We start from the raw sequence: 19,701 nt of genomic DNA, 5'->3' as shown, positions 1-19,701 counted from the left end.
CACTTTCCCTGCCACTACTTATTAGTAACATTTTACACTGACACATAAGTGTATTTCATTGACATATATGCCTTCTGTCACATACTTGCTAAGGATCATCACCTGAATAATATTAACTACAATTTTGAAACTGTCAGGCTTGCCTAATATTTTATTTGCAATTTGCATCCATTAATTGATAATGAACTTCTGAAATGGGCATTTTTCCATAGGAAAACAGACCACTGAAAAAATTCCCTAAATCACTGATTCTACTTGGTGTAGCTTCCAAAGGATGAGACTTCTTTGACATGGCTCTGTAGCGGATACAAAGAAACCCAAACTAATATAAAAAATGTGGGGCGCCTATTTGAGAAAATTGGGCTTGACAAAAGCATGCAAGCCCTTGAAGATGTTGCTGATAAGGATAGTATCTTGGCAAGTTTTGAAGGATTGCAAACAAGTATTTTTTACTATCCTAGGAAAAAAAGCAGTTATTTGCATGTCAGAAATCTATTGATGATGAAACCTGGACCAGACAAGTCTGCAATTTTGAAGATTCCTTCAGGCTGTCTACACAGCTCTGCTTTCACTGCTGATCCCTCCCCAAACCCACAGATAGTACTATTGCACAATACTTCTACCTCATCCTGTTGTGATTTTAAAAAAAAGTGTGTTGGTTCACAAAACTGCTAAAGAAAAACATAGAGGCTTGGAGTAAAAAAACTTAATGGAAATTATTTACCCTGATGTAAATTTATTAATTTGATGAAAAGGTAACAATGTTAATCTGATTCTGGATACTGTAATAAACCTGAAATGCAATCCTCTGCTTGTTTAGACAGAAAAAAACCCTAAAACTCCCAGCGAGCACAGTTGTCTAAACATACATAGGATTGCACCTTTAGACTTGTATATTTGCTGCTGCAATAGTTTTTGAGTAAAGTTCAAAACCACAGTAAATTCAGGTATGGCTCATACAATTGCTGGACATGGCAATGAGTAGGAAGTTAGGTTCTGTTAAAAGGTTAGAAGCATGTTTGGGGATCTGAAGTCCAGTATTGAATGTTTCTATTCCTCCCTAATCTAGTAAGAATCTTGTTATTTTCCATGGATTGAGACAAAACACTTTGTGAATTTATTTTTAGTCTTTAAAATTATTTTAAATCGTGTTTTCTTACTTAACATTGCAACAGAGAACAGTGATAACGGTCGTAATGTAGCTCTTATATAATTTTGATATGTCTAGAATTGCTTCATAAGGATTCGGAGGAATTCCTAAATTGTTCTTTAAATTTTGTAATGGACCGAACCGAGGGGCGCTTCTTTCAGTCTCCTAGCAACCGGGCTGGCGGCGGCGAGGAGACGTAAGCCGAACGCGACGGGAACCGACTTGGCCCATATGTCGCGTTTTCCGCGTCGCTCGCCTGCTTGTGAGGGCGGAGAAGAGGGAGGCCTCTGCGCTGGGAGGGAGGCGGCGGCAGCAGCAGCAGCGGTCTGGAGCAGGATGTCGGGGTGTTGGGGGTGAGGCCGCCCTTCGCCCTTCGAGCTTTCCGTCGTTCTAGGCGGCGGCGCTTATGTGTCCCCTTCGCCTTGGGGGCCTGGCATCCTAGACCTCTTCTCTCACCCACCTAGGCTCCCAGCGCAGATGCGCCTTCTCCGCGCGCAGGAGCCCCGCTCTCGGGTGGGAAGAGGGACGGTGGGGAAGTGCCCCTCCCGCCGACCCCCCACGGGCATTTCCTCGCGTCCTTCCCGCCCTCCAGCCCCGCTCCAGTTATTTTGACTGCGAGCGAGAGGGAAGGGCGATGTCGTCGTGGTTCTCCGAGGGGCGTGGCACTGTCAGGCCTGGCCGTGGAATGTTTTCGGATTGATTAATTAATGACTTGTCTTTGCCGCCAGATAGCCGGAGCTCTTTGGGCGGTTTACAAGACAACGCTTAAACCCCTAAAATACAATAGCCTAGTAAAACATAACGTTGTCTTCTTCCAGTGAGCCGTTTTGGCCGACTAGACTCAGGCCGCCTCAGTTATCCAGTCGTTATCTGTTTGCTTTGTAGCTGGTTTCTTGGGCTGGGGCTACCTACTCTTTGGGCGTATGAATGTGTGAGAGAAAGGGACACATGTTCACTGAGTATTTGTTAGTGGAGTAATTCCCCAGCCTGATGTGCAGATGTGTTGGACTACAACTCCTAAAATCCTGGTTGGGGCATTCTGGGAGTTGTAGTTCAAGACATCTGGAGGGTGTCAGATTGGGGAATGCTGTGCTACTTTCTAGGTTGTATACCTCTTAACACTGAGGTGTTGCAGTTCTTTCATCCCAGGGGCAAATTGGGGTTTGCGTTACAGCGGCAGGCTAAAATACCAGGATATGTTAGCTTAAAGCTGTTAACTGCCAGTAACTAAGCCTTAGGAGAGGCATTTCAAACAATCAGCAGTTGGGAGGAAGGGACAGGGACCCAAGGGAGGGGATCTGGCCATGTGGAGAACACAGGCAGGTCAGATTGGGACCCCAAGAGGGCTGGCTTTGGCCGCTGGTGCTGAGGTTTTGCACCCCTGCCTTAACACCGTATAGGTATGGGATATCTCTTATGCTGTTGAAATGAGTGTTTTCCAGGTAATAGGAAACCATGCATGTTCCAACCTTGAAATGGCTTCGTACCACTTGTGCTATGTTCTGTTTTGAGGTGCTACATGCTCCTATGGACTTCTGTTCTTTTCACAGATGCTAGATTCCAAAGCTATCTTTGCTGGTACTGCCCAGATTGAGGTGTTTCTGGGGGCAGCAAAAACTTGTCTGGACACGGAGGAGGATGGGTTAGAGAGATCACTCTTGTAACTACCTCTCAGTTTTTCTTCCAAAATGAGTGTTTTCATGTGGGGGGGGGTTCATTGTAAGTGAGAGATAATTTAACAGAGTTTAGCTACCTCCTTTTTTGCATGCTCACTGGTGAAACTTCCAGTGTATCTTGGAATATCACTTCAACAAATGGGTTGAACCTTGTATTCTAATGAACCTTTATTTGTATTTAACATGAAAGGGGTACATTAGATTTAACATCTTTGTAAAGGTGTTTGGTGTGGTTGCTGAACAACCTATTATTCCTGATAACATCTAAAGGTTTGGCAAACATGAAGTAAATATGACTTCCCAAAGTTGAGAGGAGGTTTCAAGGGTTTGGCACAATAAGTGCTTATGTTCAGCATTGCTGTTTTGATTTGCATTGTATTCCAAACAAATTCAGGAAAGAGGTCATTGTTTTATTCTGGATTTCTGTTTTAGAAATTAAAGCCTTCAGGCACTCAGACGTTTTATCTATTTACTGTTTGAAACTTACAAAAAGAAATTGTGAGCTACAGTACTATTTCATATCTGGAAATCTGAGATCAAATGCCTATAAGTCCTTGAATAAATAACATAAAAAACTAGAATGACAAATTAGAGCATGGGTTAAATTGTAGCCTAAATTATAGTATTTTCTGCACAAATGTAATTTAAAAGGCGTTTTCCATGTCCAACTTATTAGATGTTATCTCCTTAATAGTCAGCTAGATCATGCTGTATGCTGTATACTGTAATTTTCTGCATGGCTTAACTTGGATGTCCCAGAAAACTCTTTCTTCTAATAATAAGCGCTGGCTTTTGGTATATGATTTTAAAATGGCAGACACCTTATGAATGATAGTTACTGCATTTTGTATTTTACCATTTTCTGTGCACTTAATAGGTTTTTGTATTCGCTGGATACAAACTAAATTTGTCTACTTGTTAAAGTACTGCATAAGTTAGGTGCCAATAAAATCAACTGTAGTCTGGAGCGAATTCAATATCAGTAGCTAGCTCTTGGTACATAGTTAGCTGGCAATTTATAAGAAGTCAAAGATAATTGCGGTGATGATTGTTTATACTAACACACCATTGTTAACTTTTTATTAGAAACTCTCCAAATGAGCAAAGCTGCTTTTCTTCCTGGATGTTAAGCTAAAGCATTTTATCATGGGCCAACAGCTTTCAAGTCAGACACACACTGTTATTAATAAACTGCCAGAAAAAGTCATCAAACATGTATCTCTGGTTCGTGAAAGTGGCTTCTTGACATATGAAGAATTTTTGGGGAGAGTAGCTGAACTTAATGACACGTAAGACTTCTACTGTTTTTCTTTTGTACATAAGATTTAAACAGCACCATGCTTAACATGCTTCCACAGTGAATGGTTTTAGCAGGTAGAGATCTTTTGGTTGTTAATTGTGGGGTGGGTGAGCGACTTGTGCACCTCCTAATATTAAATATTTGCATATACTTCAAGTTTTGTAGAATCTATGCTAGATAAGAAATTCTGTGGAAAGAGCAATCTCATGGTCCCTGGGCAAGCATCCCTGGGACCATAGAATAGCTAAAAAAAACACACCTCTGAGCATCAGTGACTGTGTTCCAGCCTCAGAAAGTGTTCTTCCCTGACCCCCTTCTTCCCCCACAGCCTCCTTCCCCCACCCCCCACATGGAAAGAACCACCCTGCCTGCCCTCCGTAGTCAGAAATGCAACTGAGGAGAAGGAGGAAAGGGGATGTTCTGAGGGGAGGGGAGGGGAGGGGAGGAGACCAGAGAGTCCAGGATATGAGTTATCCTGATCTTTCTTCAGCCTCCTTCTCTTTGAAGCACATTGCTAGATGGGCTAAAAAAAAGCCCATAAAGCAAAACAACAACAACGATTAGAAGATAGAGAGGCGAGGATCGCTTCTGCCATTCCTCTCGCCCTGTTGGCTTCAGCCTGGCATAAGAAACTCGGAGCTTCTGTTCGGGGCTTCCAAGCAACGAGGGCACACTTGTGGAACAGAATCAATGGGTCTAGCTGTTCATGGGCAGTCACCATTGGGTCTACCCTTAACAAATATATTACAACATAAGCTTTCGTTGGCCAGTTTATAAGGTGTTGTTTTGCAAAGTTTTCAAACCGAGGCAGTAGATGTGAATGGTAAAGAGGATCTCATTCCCCTGACCAAGGTATTGAATACAGCTTGATAGGTCCTTGATCTGGTAAACATCACCACTGGAGGAGCAAAATAAATAAATAAATAAATAAATACGTAGTGTATCTTCACTAAAATTTGAAAGAGTTGCAATTAAGCCAGGAAGTACAAACCTTTGGAGGTTGCCCCTGCCTGGTTTTCAGGGATTCCCCCTTCTGCCTCAGTCCCACATGCAAAAACATTTTTGTTCTTGCAGGCCTTTGAGAATAGTATGGACCTTTGTCAATATGCTGGATTTTTTTTAATTGTCATTTGATTTTTAATCTTTAAATGTTTTAATATTATAGATGGTTTAATTATATTTTTACTTTTGTATATTTCTATTTAAATGTTTCAATTGTATATGTTTAAATTTTTAAAGCTCCCTTGAGTCCCAGTATTGGGAAAAAGGTGAGATACAAAATAATAATAGTAATAGCCCACGTCATTCAGCAGAGTCAAAGGATCTTTTTCAGGGGTGATCAGAAACCAGGGATATCAGCTTTTGCTAGCCCCGTTGCATGCAGATTTATCTGGATCCGCTTTCATTAATTGAAATATTCTAATAATTGCTAATAAATTCTACATAAAATAAAACTCAACATAGCATTTAAAGATAATGTGGGTGTCCGCACACATTATGAATTGGATCCTTGCAGGGTAATAGATTTGCTATCCTCATTTCTAATCTGGACAGAATTGTGCTTTATGTGTCTACTATATAGTTTAAATAAATTAATGTTAAATAATTTCAGAACTGCCAAGTTAGGTGCTGGCCAGGACAAGCATCTGTTGTTTGAAGTGCAGCCAGGTTCAGACTCCTCTGCTCTCTGGAAGATGGCTGTTCGAGTAGTATGTACTAAAGTAAGTTTTGATTCATTATCAAAATATAATCGAGTTCATATTGTTGGACTTTGTGCCTAATTCTAGGTAGAAAAAAGAGATAAGTTTTGTAAAGTGCCTGTGTCTACTTAACTGTGTTTGTAATGCAAACTTTACACGATTGCATCTTTGTCACTATGAAAGAATTTAAACATTATCCAAAGCGAAACTAAGAATGTAGACCTATCCAAACTCAGAGGCTGACAGGCATCCTGTGCAGAGCAGGAGGAGCACAGAGGCAATCTTTGCCTCCGCGCTCCTCCCACTCTGCATTTTTGCTAGATGGGGTTTTCTTTGTCCATCTAGCTAGGACTCTGCAGAGAGGAAGGGAAGGAGGTTGGGGAGGGCTGGAGATAGCTCATATCCCCATTTCCCCAGTTTCTACTCCGCCACAGAACCACCCCTTTCCCCTTTTGTGACTTCTGAGAGGCAGTTGGTGCAGTTCTGTCTGTGCTGACTACAATGGGGAGAGGGCAGGGAGCTAGGTCTCTGACCTCAGATCCAGGAATCCAAACTATCCCCCCCACCCCCGGCGATGCTATTCAGGGGCCGTAGGATTGCTGTCTAAAATGATAGTTGATCATCATTATGACCTCCAGAGACTGGGAAAGCTCACGGTATAATACCAAATCTTTGTGGCAGCTTATCTTTCAGAACTCATGGTTCATGTTCCAGTTGTGTGCATGTTTGTAAATAATATTGAGAACAAATGGTAAGCTCTTAAAACAAAATTAGTAAGAGTGCTTTCTGTATGTTTAGATCAACAAGACAAGTGGACTTGTCGAAGCATCAAGAATCATGAACTTGTATCAGTTCATTCAGCTTTATAAAGATGTCACAAGTCAGGCAGCAAGTGTTCTTTCGCAGCGCGTTGCTTCAGAAGGAGCGGCGGAGGATCTGTCATCTGTTGCATCCTGTCAGGCCAGCATTTGGATGGGAAGGTACTTCGGTATATTAAGAGATATGTTTGAACCTGTTCATCTCAATTATCATTGTATATTCAAGTTAATGTATGTGTATAAAGGAGTATTTTGCAAAAATAAAACTGTAACATTAGGTCTTGCAGTTTGACATGGAGAATATTAACAGTTACAAACTCCCATTTCTTGCTGAGTGAATGTAAGGAATGTGTAGGTTTGGTACAGCTTAAGTGAGAGTTGTACTAAAAAAAAATCTGCACTGAATGAATGCTCTAAAATTAAATGTACCTCTACAGGCTAATTTATCTTCCTTAAATGTTATGGTACTTAATCTTGGAAATAGACAGATCCACTTGCTGCAAGGGCTTGTGTATTGTAGATTATCTATTTTACAACAGCAAGAAATTATTTACCATTTATACTGGCTTTCATTTTCAAAACTTTTTTCAGTGCATAGTCACTTTTCCTCTGGATATGACCAATTTCCACTTTTGCAACTTTATGGACTCTTAAATGAGTCTAGTGGACAGGTTGCATAACATACTTATATTTGCTGTTAAAGACCAGCACAGCTACAAATACAGTGGCAGCAGTGGGAACTTAAGTGTACCTATAATTATCCAGACACTTTCTTCTTGGCTCCCACAAGATCTACTTCCTGCCTTTGGAGCTGTGCATATAACTAGAAGCATAGCAAATCTCTCCTGGGCCTGAAACATGAGGAAGCCAAAGAATGCAAACTTGGCTCGTTGTGTGTTTGACTCTTTCTGCTGTTGCCCCAGTTTTGAGTTGGCAGGCCAGAAAGACAAGACCTTTCATTTTCCCACCATATCAAGAGCTAAGTTACTTATGAATGGAAGTATTTTAGTTGCTTCAGATAGCAGCATTGCTGAAAACCTTTTGTATGTAAAACCCATAGAAAACAATACCGGTTGTGAATTACAGACTCATAATGAGTCACAGGTGAGGTTGTTGCTTCCCCTCTCCTTCTTTTTAAAAAAATGATATTGGGTTGGATGCAGGATTAGGTGGTGAAGGCATCATCCATAGAAGCCAAATCTTGGATCCAGTGGCTTGAATAACATGGAAGCACTGGGGCAGCTGTTTGGTTTTTAATAACACTGACTAGTCTGCAAATTTTAGTCCAGAAAAAGTGGTAATAAATGCAAGGATGCAAAATGTGTTCCTTGTTCTCCTACATAAAAAATAGGGTACTAAGAACTTGACTACTGTATGAAAATGTTTCCTGTTGGACGGGTTTCCCATCTAGATGCTGTACTATTGCTATTTATACCATTTTCATGTGCAAATTTGTTTGTTCAGAAATGCAGCAACAAAATTGCACCAGTGGTGAAGCAAACCCTGCCAGAAAACAATTGTCAAGTCTTTTTCAGGAACAAGTAATCTAATGATATCTCCCTGTTTGTTCATTTAAATGATTCCTCTTACTGTATCACTTTGGCGCAGTTCAATGCTAGTGATTTAGAAAACTTGTGGCTTGCAAACATCTTGTCCCCAATCCAGAAATATTCACCATCAGTTCCATGCCAGAAAGCTGCAGGAAGTTGACACACAGATCACAGTGCAATAGCCATTTGCCTGTGTGTTGAGAAGTTGAATGAGTTGCCATGCCCATATACATTTTATTTATTTATTTATTTATTTTACATTTTTATACCACCCAGTAGCCGAAGCTCTCTGGGCGGGTCACAAAAATACATGTTCATACGGAGCCCATATAAAGTGTGTGTGTGTGTGTGTGTGTGTGTGTGTGTGTGTGTGTGTAGGAGGAACACTAAACCCCTTTTCCGCATTTGTGAAGTATGCCTCAATTTTGTACATTCAGCATATCCTGATTCAAATGTGTAGAGTAGCTGTTTTGCATGTAGAGCAGTCCCAGTGCATGCAATAGGAAATGACTGGATCAGACCAATTGAGATTACTTTTGGAGGAAGAAAACAAAAAGGGCTTGCTGAAAGATGTGTGTGAAATAGTTCACAGTGATTTGGGTGCCAAATTGTGAAGTGGACACATTCACAGTAAAAATACAATGTTTTAACAAAAGAAACATTGCAAGATACAATGAAATGTAAATTCATCCCAGTTCTGATTTTTGTGAATAAATAATGCTGTTTGGTTTGTAGGGTGAAACAGCTGACTGATGAGGAAGAATGTTGTATCTGCATGGATGGACGTGCTGATCTCATCTTGCCGTGTGCCCACAGTTTTTGTCAAAAATGCATTGATAAGTGGTGAGTTGCCTGACACAGGCTCTGTTCAAAGGTATTTAGTTGGACCACTAAAACAAGAGAGAAAAATGCTACCTACCCTTCTCCTATTAGGCAGAAAACTTTGATCTTGATAAGTACCATGGAGAAAGGGAGGGGTTTTGCAGGGGCAACAAGTAAACTGGATTTTGGCAAGGATATTGATTCCTTTTGATGAGTGTTTCCCTATTTAGTATTATAATAGGTAAACACCACTAAGACAGATGCTTGGCTGGTTGCTGATTTATACAAGTGGAGTGCATAACTTCAAGAAAAGAAATATAATTAATATTTTCATTTAAATACTGCCTTAAATCAGACCACTGTTCATGTTGTTTGCCAGCATCACACTGCCTGTATTTAAAATAAAGTTAGCATGAATTTTGTTTGTTAAAAGCAAATTGTTCCACCTTGGAGCTTTTGCTCTATTTTTAAGTACAGCATTACTTCAAAACCTTAAAAACGGAAGTCTGTAAGACAGAACCTATGACCTGATTCATATGTAATGCCAATTCATGGGTTGTTTAATCCATGAATTAGTGTGGCCGTGCCAGAGTGAGCTTCTGTTTTGCATCTACTTTCATGAACAACCCAGCAACAACAAATCATGGGTTCAAACTCTGGGTTGTTTGTCCCTCAGTAACCCGGGTTCAGACATTGCACCAAATAATCCAGGAATGGGGCATTCTTGGGTTGTTTATGAAAGCTGATGCAAAGCGGCAGTGGTGAGCAGACAGAAGGCAGTGTGCTCACTTGATGTTCAATTCATAGTTAGTTGCTATGTGTGAACCAGGCCGCTAACTAATGATGCCTTGTTTGCGACAGTGTTCTTTACTTCTAAATAAGTACAAAAAATGGTGTGCCTTGGCTTGTATTGCACTGTAAGAAGTGCAGCAGGGAAAATAGCTTCTATACTGTGGACAGGAACCCTCTGTGGTGCAAAGCAAATTCAGCTTGACCCTATTCCAAGCTAGGCTTTAGCAAATAATCATCTGGAGAATTTTTTTATGTTTTCTGACTTATGAATTAAAACCTAGAACCTTGTGTCTGTATTTTTAAATTACCACAATCACCCTGCTATTTTATCTTGATTACAAAGATAAATAGTACTGCCAATTCCACTTGCAAACAGAATGGAATAAGGAATCTCTGGCCCTGTTGGAACAAAATGTGCATACATGCACTCATGGAATTCTGTTGTTCGTATTTGGGCACTATGGTGAATAGCAAAATGAACATAAAACAGCATTACTTTTTTGTACCACACTACCCTGTAGAATTAAGTTATTTTATCAGGGATGTTGTGTCATGCAACAACGTGTTCAGTTTTGGCACCAGAATTTAAGGATGTCGACAACTTGGGAAGGATTTATGCTACTACAATTGGGATTAAACAATAAATAATAAGACATCATAAGCGGAAAAAGTGGAAGGAGCCGAAAAGGGGTGGCTTTGTTTACCCTGTTCATAGTCAATAGGAGAAGCAATGGTTATAATTACAGGAGCTGGGTTAATAACTGGAAACGTTCCCAATTATAAAAACAATAGAACATTATTCTCAGATGGCATTTTGGCTTTGAAGAGAATGCCTACTCTTCACGAACAAAGAATATTTTGGATTTTGTTTTGTGTTTGAGCTACCAAAGATATTCCAGTTCATCTACTTCACCTTCTCAGCTAACATTCCATTAAATGCTGTCTAGCACATACAGGTAATCATGGTTATCATCTGTACAAAATTTAAAAAGCAATAGTGACTTTTTTTCTTTTGGCTTCCTACACAGGAGTGGTCATCACAGGAATTGCCCTATATGTCGTCTGCAGGTGACTGCAGCAAATGATTCTTGGGTGGTGTCTGATGCACCAACAGAAGAAGATATTGCTAAGTACATACTCAACATGGTAGATGAGGCAGGGCAGCCCCACAGGCCCTGACATTAGCAGTATTCCTAGTATTGAAATCTCCCAATGTTTCATTTTCATTGTTCCTCTTTGTTTCGTTTACTCATTGTATTGGTCACTATAAGCTAAATCAATAGTCTTAAAAATGACCGTGTGTGTGTGTGTGTGTGTGGTGGTATGCCAATTTGCTTTTATAACTTTTAATTTTCATTTCATTAACTGCTGACACTAAGATTTTTCAAACACTTTATGAAACACTGGAATAGCAAATACTTTAGTTTTATTATAGCTCTTTTTGATGGCTTGTTAAAATTGCACTTAATTATAGAAATTGGAAAAAACTATGGATGGTTACAGAGGGCCTGTTCAACACTGCACTGAAAAGCAATCCTTTATCAAGCCTGCCTGCCTGTATTAATTGGAATGACTACGACTCTTCATTTAAACTTCTGTTGCCCCCTTGTGGTAAATTATTGCCACTTTTAGTATTACATGTTTTTGCTTCAATAACTACTTATTGTAGCATGTGATGTTCATCCAAAATGTTGTGATAGCGCACAATTTTTAAAAAATAAATAATTGGCCCTTGCACTTCCATTGGAAGAAAATAAATGGTCTAGGCAACTTAAATAAGTTTAAAGCTTCCTGGTCCAAGGAGTCAATGGGTTGAATCCAGGAAAAGCTCCTGTGGATGGAAGGGCTCCTTCTATCAATGAGAGGCTTTTGATCCAGGAGAGCTTTTCTGCTGGCTGAACAGAGCAGGAGACAACATTCACCGGTTCCCCTCTCTACCTGCAGTCTCCTATGTCCCTCCTCCCCACTTTAAAATGTGGCCCACTTGGTTGATGGAATTTCCGGAACAGTGGGGGAGGTGGTGCTAGGGGCAGCAGCAGGAGGGAGAAATGGTTGGAAATTGCCTCCTCCCATTTCCATCAGTGGGAGAGTACTGAGCAGAAAAGCGCTTGGGATACTCCCACTAGTGGATTAACACCACGGATCCATCTCAGTTATGTGCGTAACTTACTGATCAGACAACCAAAAATGTTGTTTCTGAGTACAGATCAGCTGGCTTTATCAATCATGATATTGATTTTTTTTTTAGTATGGCTTACTATGATTGCCTAGTTCTTGCAAACTATGCCACTAGTAAGTAAAAAAAAGTAGTTTGATTCCTTTCTAGAAGTGCAGTATGCTTTAATGCAACGCTGGGGAATCTGGTGGACTGAATGTGCCATCATTCTTGACCATTAGCCATGCTGGCTGGTGCTGATGGGAGTTGGAGTCAAACATTTGGAGGACCCCAGGTTTACTGTAACAAGGAATATCTCACTTGTTCGTGATAGCTTTGCTTTAATTTCTTATGGTATTTGTAACCCTGAAGCTTGCTTTCTCTGAGAAATGTTGCCAGGTTTGAAGGGCTTATGGCAAAGGGCCCTCTGGCACCCTGGCTGGTGACAGTAGAAGGCAGCTGTAAGCCATTGTTTTATGTTGCACACAGTGCCCCAGAGTGATTCCCAGGGGCACTGTTGGAAACTTAAAATGGTTGTTTACAGACCCAGCTGTCTGGTGTGGGGGCCCAAGACAAGTGTCAAAGCTGGTGGGCCTGCCCAAGAGTGTCAGGAGCTGATGCCTGGCTAGCTTGATGCAACATAGTCTTTTCCGTATCTTTTATTTTTAAAGTGTTAAATTGTTTTTGGTCTTTTATTTTGGGAAGTATTGATTAACAATGTAAAACTTTCTTGAGGTGGTATTGTCATATTTTAGGCCGCCTGATATTTTTGTGTTTTAGAACTGGTATTTGTCATTCTCACTGAAGTTTAAAGATCTATCAAGGCTAAAAAACTTACTTGCAGATTTACAATGTTAGCTGAAGCCTTGTTGTAAAATAGGTCCAGGTTCAAAGCCCTATGCATTTCAGAATATGACAGGAATTTATGGTTTGTTGGAGGGTATGAGATTCAATCTAGACAATTTTAAAGTATGGCAAAGACTGCTTCCCTATCTAATGTGACTTGCCCAAGGGATGATCTAGACAGTAATTCTTACTGCTACATTCAGATAGAGCTTTGACTCTGAATGCCAATAGGTTGCAATCCTGAAATCATTTACTTGGGAACATTTTTCACTCCAAAATGATTTCATATGAGCATTGGTGCTCATCAGAGTGAATATGAAGGGTATTCTTTGGTATTTCTCTAGCTACAAAACTAATCCTGTGTTTGATTCATTCCCTACTTCTCAAAGTATTTGGAACTGGCAGTGTTGTAGACATGCCTAATATTTTAATATCAGGCATTTAAAGAACAATGAGCCATTCTTCTCTACTGAAGAGAACTCCGTTTGACTCGGGGGGGGGGGTAAATTGCAGCATAAACAGATTATTAAATACTCACAGAACTTTTCCTTTTTTCATGGCAACTAAAATATTATTGAAAATGATGGGTATGCAGGTTATTACTGAAAAATACAGGGGCACATGTAATTGTAGCATCAGTAACATCAATGCTTGTAAATATGTGTAAAGTGAATATGTATGTAAACTTTCTAGTGTGTATAGCTTTTTAAATAAGTGCACACATTGGTGTAAGTACTGTAATGTGTACCTTGTAAAGTATATATGGTCAGCCTTATGAATTACATAAGGAGAGGACTTGGTCACCTTGTGCTGAACTCTTCTGTGTCACTGTTGTTCCTCCCCTCTCCCTCCAAGATGCTGTGGAACTATACCGCTCATCTTCTAGTAGTAAAGGACTCCTAGCCCTTTGAGGCTACAATAGAATGGGAAGATTTAAGTATGTGTGGTAAGACCTAGTTTACCACTTAGCTGCTTGCTCATGGCCTTCTCACACACCCCAAAAAGCAAGCACATAGCAAAATTACAAACCTGTTGTAGAATATGTGCATTAACACTGAAAAAACAACTTTACCAGTGTAAAATTGTAGCGTAATTGATATGAAAGAGTTGAATTGCTGCTTTTAGAGCAAAAAAAAAAAAATGCATTCCTAATTTTTTTAGCATGATTGTGAATATTTCTTAAGGGTTTGATAAAGACTGTTAATAGCTATAAGCCTTCCACTGTATTATTATGAATATTGTGCAATAAACACTTGAATTTCCTTCATCTTTGTACAATGTTTAATGGTGTGTTCTCTCAGGAGTCGAGGACTGGCTGCACGTGCTTCAATGTATATTGAGAAGTGGTAGTTTTCACTTCAATTAATGTAGGATATCTGCTTATGCATTCCCAAGTCCATGAATGCACAGTTCTAAATCAGACTACTAGTGCTCTAGCAAATAAGACTGCAACTAAAGTGGTTATGAGAGTGATAGTACGCCTCTGAATACCAGTTGGTGGGAAATAGGATTGGAGGATGTTGTGCTCAAGTCCTGCCTGTAGGCCACACTGGACTGATGTCCAATCCAGCAGGGCTCTTATGATCTTATATTACTGCCTTTCGTTCTAAAGTGTTTAACAATGGGAGACAGACTTAACATGGGGAATGGGTCCCCCTTTGAGATACAGTTACAGGGGTATGACAGAGAAAGAGACATATTTCTGAACACTTTTAAAATGCCCTTTATAGAACTTTTTTTTATATAATAAGCTTCATTGTGCTACATACCTCCAAATACCTTAATCAGCAAAATGTATATTCAAACCATTTTCCTTATTAAACAGAAGATAAGCTGTTTACATCCTGGCATTCAAGCATACAAAGGCTCTAGCTACAATACTTTAAAACATATAAAATAACCAATTTATGGAAATTGGTAACATTTTATCAGTTAACCTACCATGTCCAAATAGCCCAGGCTCCCAAATGTTTTTTCTTCAAGAAGATGTTCGTTTAGTAATTGTTCAAGGAACATAAATTTCCAAAATATTTCAAAGGTTTGTTCTTGCAGTACAATCCTAAGCCTGTTTACTCAGAAATAAGTCCCTTTATGTTCAGTGGAACTTAATTTCTGTAAGGGTGCAATCATATGCATGTTTAGTCAGAAAAACATCCTATAACTCCCAAAGTGGCTAAATATGTTCAGGATTGCAGCTACAGTGTGATCAATTCAAATGGTCTGAAAAACAGCCCCTCCCTGTGCCTAATATATCCTGTTGTGTTATGAGAAGAAAACAATGTGTTAATGCCACTAAGCGTTTTAATTACTACTTTCCAGGAACCTGTCTAATGCATTCCACTATTAAATAGCAACCTTAAGGTGACATCTCCTTGTTTAAAGGAGATCGTAATGGGGTTTACTTCCAAGTAGACATGCATAGGATTGCACTGTAAGGCTTCACAAAAAAAGGTGAATTATACAGTAAGTGATAAGTATGTCATACAAATGTTACAGATGAATAAAGTTTCAGTAGTGAGTGAGCTCAAAACATTATGTAATTTGGTTACTTGCTATCCTGGGAGAGCTGGGATTTTTTTTGTACATCAAACAAGCTTTGCGAAACTAAACATGGAATACAAGTTACCAGAGAGAAATGTTGCTCTCTTTGCTCAACCTGTCCCATTCATCAGTGAGATGAGTAGACTAACAAAAACCCCAAATTATTCATTTTATAACAATAAATGTAAGAACACACTTTTTAATGAAGCCAGGTAATCAGTATAAAATATACGACCTCAGACAACTAAGTGAGCTTGAAATGTTGAGAAGGGCTTTTTGGTGCATACTTTTTTTTAATTTCATAATGCAGATTTTCTAGCAGTGTACAGCAAATCCATTTCAAATGAAATGAGAAATCATTTTAATTGTTTTTATGTGAAGTATGCTTAAACTAGCTTTTAAGGCTCAATCCTAGAAAGACTAGACAAAAATGCAAGCCTAGAACTTGCCATTCTTGTAGTAGTTTGATAGATGCAAAATGATAGCAACAGAAATTTGATGAGATTCAATCACCTTTGTCAATCAAGATATAAAAATACAAAGACTTCAGAAAAACGTAACTAAAAAATCATTACTTTCAATTGTGCTTACAGGTGCAACTAAGAACTACTTCCAAATTCACTAGTCTTGATCCAAAGACTGCAATATATATGCACACATCTATCATCTTTCACAAGGCTGATCAGCTGGGAGTGGGGTGGCTATTACTGCTAAAGCTGACAATGCCAGTTATCTATAAATATTAATTGCCTACACAATCCCAGGTACAACATACAGGGATCCAGCATCAAGAACTGTCTTCACATAATTGTTTTGTGGACAAGGCTCCCGATTCTGCAAAGGTACCACCCACAAAAGCCAACTTCCATTAATGGACTGCTTTCACTGTATCAAGACAACTGAATTTGGAAGCAAATCAAATAGACTTGCTGCAAAGTAATTGTGTTCTACATTGGGGGGGAAACTTTGAAAATAAAACCAGTCTCTCCACAACCACACTTAAAATAAAATGTACAGATTCCAGTGCAAAAATCTATCTTGTCTTCCGAGCATAATTGCTCAACTATCTTAACAGTTAGAAGAAAAGAAGCACAAGTGCTGTAAAAGTTTGTATAGTTTTCTTTGCACTGTCACGCAAGTACTTGTAAAGAAGGGCTATTCATGGCTGTAAAGCTGACACTACTTTTACTCCATCTCTTCTAATTCATAGCTGCATCTCTAGATTGTCATTACATTTCACCTTTCTAAAAGGCAAAGTTCTAGGTGGCTACTACTTACCACAGCAAATAGAACCATTACAGATCTATAAACATAGCAGCCACACGCACACAAAAGCTGAGTCCAGGAGCAATGCGTGTTTTTCCCCCCAACCAGCAGCAAAACAATGTAACACAACTGCCAGTTTGACCTGAGCAAATAGAAAAATAATTTAATGCAAGACCCTTGTCACAGGGGAAGGAAACTTGTTCATATAAACAAGCTAATATGCCAACATGAGGTTAGATTAAAGTGTGTCTTGCTAGTATAAGTGTTTGTAAGGAATTTGAATTCTGTGTGCCAGGCTTCAATTCTGCGCGCCAGGCTTAATATGGGACAATGTAGCATAATGCACTCTCCTGTTCAATTCTGGATGAACAGTGCATTTTTGCCATAAATAAATGACTGATAGAGTCTGACCTTAGATGTCAAGGTTCCAGAAAATTATTCTGCCACTCTTCATATAAAATTTAGATCAGGCAAACAACATTCAATTCTATTTGTCTTACAAAGCTATTAATAGTGTCATGGGCCATGAAGTCCTCTATCCTAGTCTTCCTTTACTTTTGTATGGCTTGGCCATTATGCTAAATAACAAATGGGCAATCAAGGTCAACTGGACCTATCTGTCCAGGTGGTTGCTAGAACAAGAGAGGCAGGTTTGAATTTATGCAGAGAGAAGTCAGTTTTGGAATTTACTTCAAATACACAACCTGGGAGACTGCAAATACGTCTTTTTGGTTTTACAGACATGTCTGTACAAAATTAGACCTGCCTTGCACGTGCCTGCTTGCTTCCCCACCAAAACCTAGCTCAGCCTGTATATTTGTAAACAAACAGATGCTACAAGATTGTCACAGATCTCCAGTACTCACAAGGAAACTATCCCTGGGACTTAATGGCACACAGAAGAAGTATGAAAAATATGTTTCATTTTCAGGGTTGCACATTCAAAATGAAATCATACTAATCTTAAAACTTGCTACAGCGGCAATTAAGTGATTAAGTCCCGACACCCACACCAGCACATCTTTGTAAAATGGGTGAATGAGCACAAATGTTTAGAATTGATGTGCTAATCACCAAAAGACCGTTTGAAAAGAGTTCATAAAACTACAAAATTAGCATATTAATTTTATTTGGGGTTGGGTGCGGATGGGAAGACAAAATGTAATCAAAATGTGATGCTGAATATGTTTTTCTATAATGTGCAACCAGGAAAAACATGCAGATCTTTGGTCAAATTTTTACTTCCCGAAGTTCACTGCAGTCTTTGCCAGATATACTCCAAAATGAAAAGGGACTACAGTACTGTGTACAGTCATTGATCTGGAAGCTAACCAGAGATTAAAGTGCCATAGATCTTTGCCTGCCACGAAGCATGGCAAGAGAGGTGCATGTGTGCTACTAGAAGCTGCTGTCCCCATGGTACTCGTTTCAAAGCAGAATGTAATGTACCCCAAAAGCAAACACTATAGACTTTATGGCCCTGTTCAGACAACACGCTACACCATGCCGTTTAACCACAAAATGGTTAATGGAATGCATGCATTCCATTAACCATTTTGTGGTTAAGCGGCATGGTTTAGCGTGTTGTCTGAATGGAGCCTATGACTAGATTTAGAGTGCACTTTTAAATGCATACGCAGCATAAACAATATAGTTGTGAGCTTGCGTCTGAATATATACAGCAGTCCTACATATATCAAGTGCTTGCAGAACATGGCTTTGCTGCAAGTCTGATACAACATCACAGTTCTGTCCTGCAAAAGCTCAACATTTTCTCTTCTGTCTTGGTGGTCGAGCAATGCTGACTTGATTTTGGATCTGTGATTATTTTGAGAGTGCAGTAATCTCTTCTGTCTTCATAGCATCAGACAGGAAACTCAGCTCATTGCATAAGTTTTCATATCTGTAAGCCATCCGAATCTGTGCAACATTTGTCTTTCGAATGTCATTTCCTTCAGGCCCCTCACTGCAATAATTTACCCCTATACATTTCTGTTTTTCCTAAGGACAAAAATGACATTTAAAGAAGATTCAGGTTAGGGTTGCTTTACATTTTAAAGACAAATAAAAATCCATCAGCAGCTGGGTTAGGAAAGAGCCATCTCCCACACCAGGGCTGGCCCAAGACACTTTGCTGCCAGAAGCAAAGGACAAGATGCCCTCAAGCACCCCACATTAAACTGACTGAACTTACTCCAACACTAGTAATGGGGAGGCAATCCCCCCCACCACCACCATCCCAAGTACCTGAGTGTAGCAGACTAGCTTAGAGGGCATAAGACAGGCTGTGTGGAAGTCAGAGCTGTGTCCTCCAGCACCTTACCAATACTCCCTGTCTCTGTCTCACACTGCCTAATGATAGGGCCAGCCCTTCCCCAATACCACAAAAGCAAAATATGAAGCAAGGGAGGCCACTGAAAGAGTCATCCCAGCAGCAACACTTATACTGGCAAAGGAGAAAACTACTGAGTAAAAAAGGTGGCAGTAACACGGCTGTAGCAAATGCAGAATTTCTGTAAACCGCCCAGAGAGCCCTGGCTATGGGAGCGGTATATAAGTGTAATAAATAAATAAAATAATAAATAAATAAATGTGACCATCTCTTTTGTTCCTCAAAGACACTGGCCATGGCTAGACCAGGGCTATATCCTGGGATTGTCCCAGGGTCATCCTTATTCATGTAAATGCCACACAGGGGATCCAGGGATCAGCCAGGGACGACCCCGGGACGATCCCAGGACATAAGCCTGGTCTAGCCATGGCCTCAGTATCCCAAAAATACCCAGAGAACATGGGATCATCACTTCTGATGCTACATTCTGAGGCATGGTTCACCTAAAATAGTTGCCATGTGCAAGCTGATTTAAATGCATCAGCTTGCACATGGCAGAAGCTGCTTTCTATATGTAGTGCCTCAACACATGGATCTGGATGAGTCACTCCACGTCACTGCATTTGGGGGAGCGGAGATTTACAGTAATGCAGAGGGGGTGGGGGGATCTCCAGCCTTTGTAATGAGTTGCTGCACATGATGGACTTAACACATGGCAAAAGATGCCATGGGAGCCAGTTCTTGTAGCAGCCA

At 39.9% G+C, this 19,701-nt stretch overlaps 2 protein-coding genes across 4 annotated transcripts in view; one reads left to right on the top strand and one right to left on the bottom strand.

The window, feature by feature from the left end:
* The first annotated feature begins 1,418 nt into the window (after positions 1 to 1,418).
* Positions 1,419 to 14,076, top strand: RNF141 (ring finger protein 141). Its single transcript, XM_063117280.1, has 6 exons — positions 1,419 to 1,503; positions 3,913 to 4,115; positions 5,739 to 5,847; positions 6,625 to 6,806; positions 8,930 to 9,037; positions 10,837 to 14,076. Exons 2-6 carry the CDS (start codon positions 3,973 to 3,975, stop codon positions 10,985 to 10,987), a joined length of 693 nt encoding a protein of 230 aa, XP_062973350.1. The 5' UTR covers positions 1,419 to 1,503; positions 3,913 to 3,972; the 3' UTR covers positions 10,988 to 14,076.
* Positions 14,077 to 14,516: 440 nt separating this feature from the next.
* AMPD3 (adenosine monophosphate deaminase 3) overlaps positions 14,517 to 19,701 on the bottom strand; it is a 41,590-nt gene continuing 36,405 nt past the window's right edge. For all 3 annotated transcript variants that reach the window (XM_063117276.1, XM_063117275.1, XM_063117278.1), the window contains one exon: positions 14,517 to 18,617. In XM_063117276.1, coding sequence (XP_062973346.1) covers positions 18,441 to 18,617 — 177 coding nt within the window. In that variant the 3' untranslated portion in view covers positions 14,517 to 18,440. The remainder of the gene's footprint in view (positions 18,618 to 19,701) is intronic.

This window comes from Elgaria multicarinata, chromosome 2 (genome assembly GCF_023053635.1).
Source record: "Elgaria multicarinata webbii isolate HBS135686 ecotype San Diego chromosome 2, rElgMul1.1.pri, whole genome shotgun sequence".
Lineage (NCBI taxonomy): Eukaryota > Metazoa > Chordata > Lepidosauria > Squamata > Anguidae > Elgaria > Elgaria multicarinata.
This window is presented reverse-complemented; position numbering and strand designations above follow the sequence as displayed.

Bases quoted from the DNA above. Each gene is read 5' to 3' on its own strand.
- RNF141 (XM_063117280.1), top strand. From the start codon at position 3,973: ATGGGCCAACAGCTTTCAAGTCAGACACACACTGTTATTAATAAACTG. The intron at 5,848-6,624 runs GTAAGTTTTGAT...CTGTATGTTTAG, and splicing joins TTCGAGTAGTATGTACTAAA to ATCAACAAGACAAGTGGACT. The intron at 6,807-8,929 runs GTACTTCGGTAT...TTTGGTTTGTAG, and splicing joins GCCAGCATTTGGATGGGAAG to GGTGAAACAGCTGACTGATG.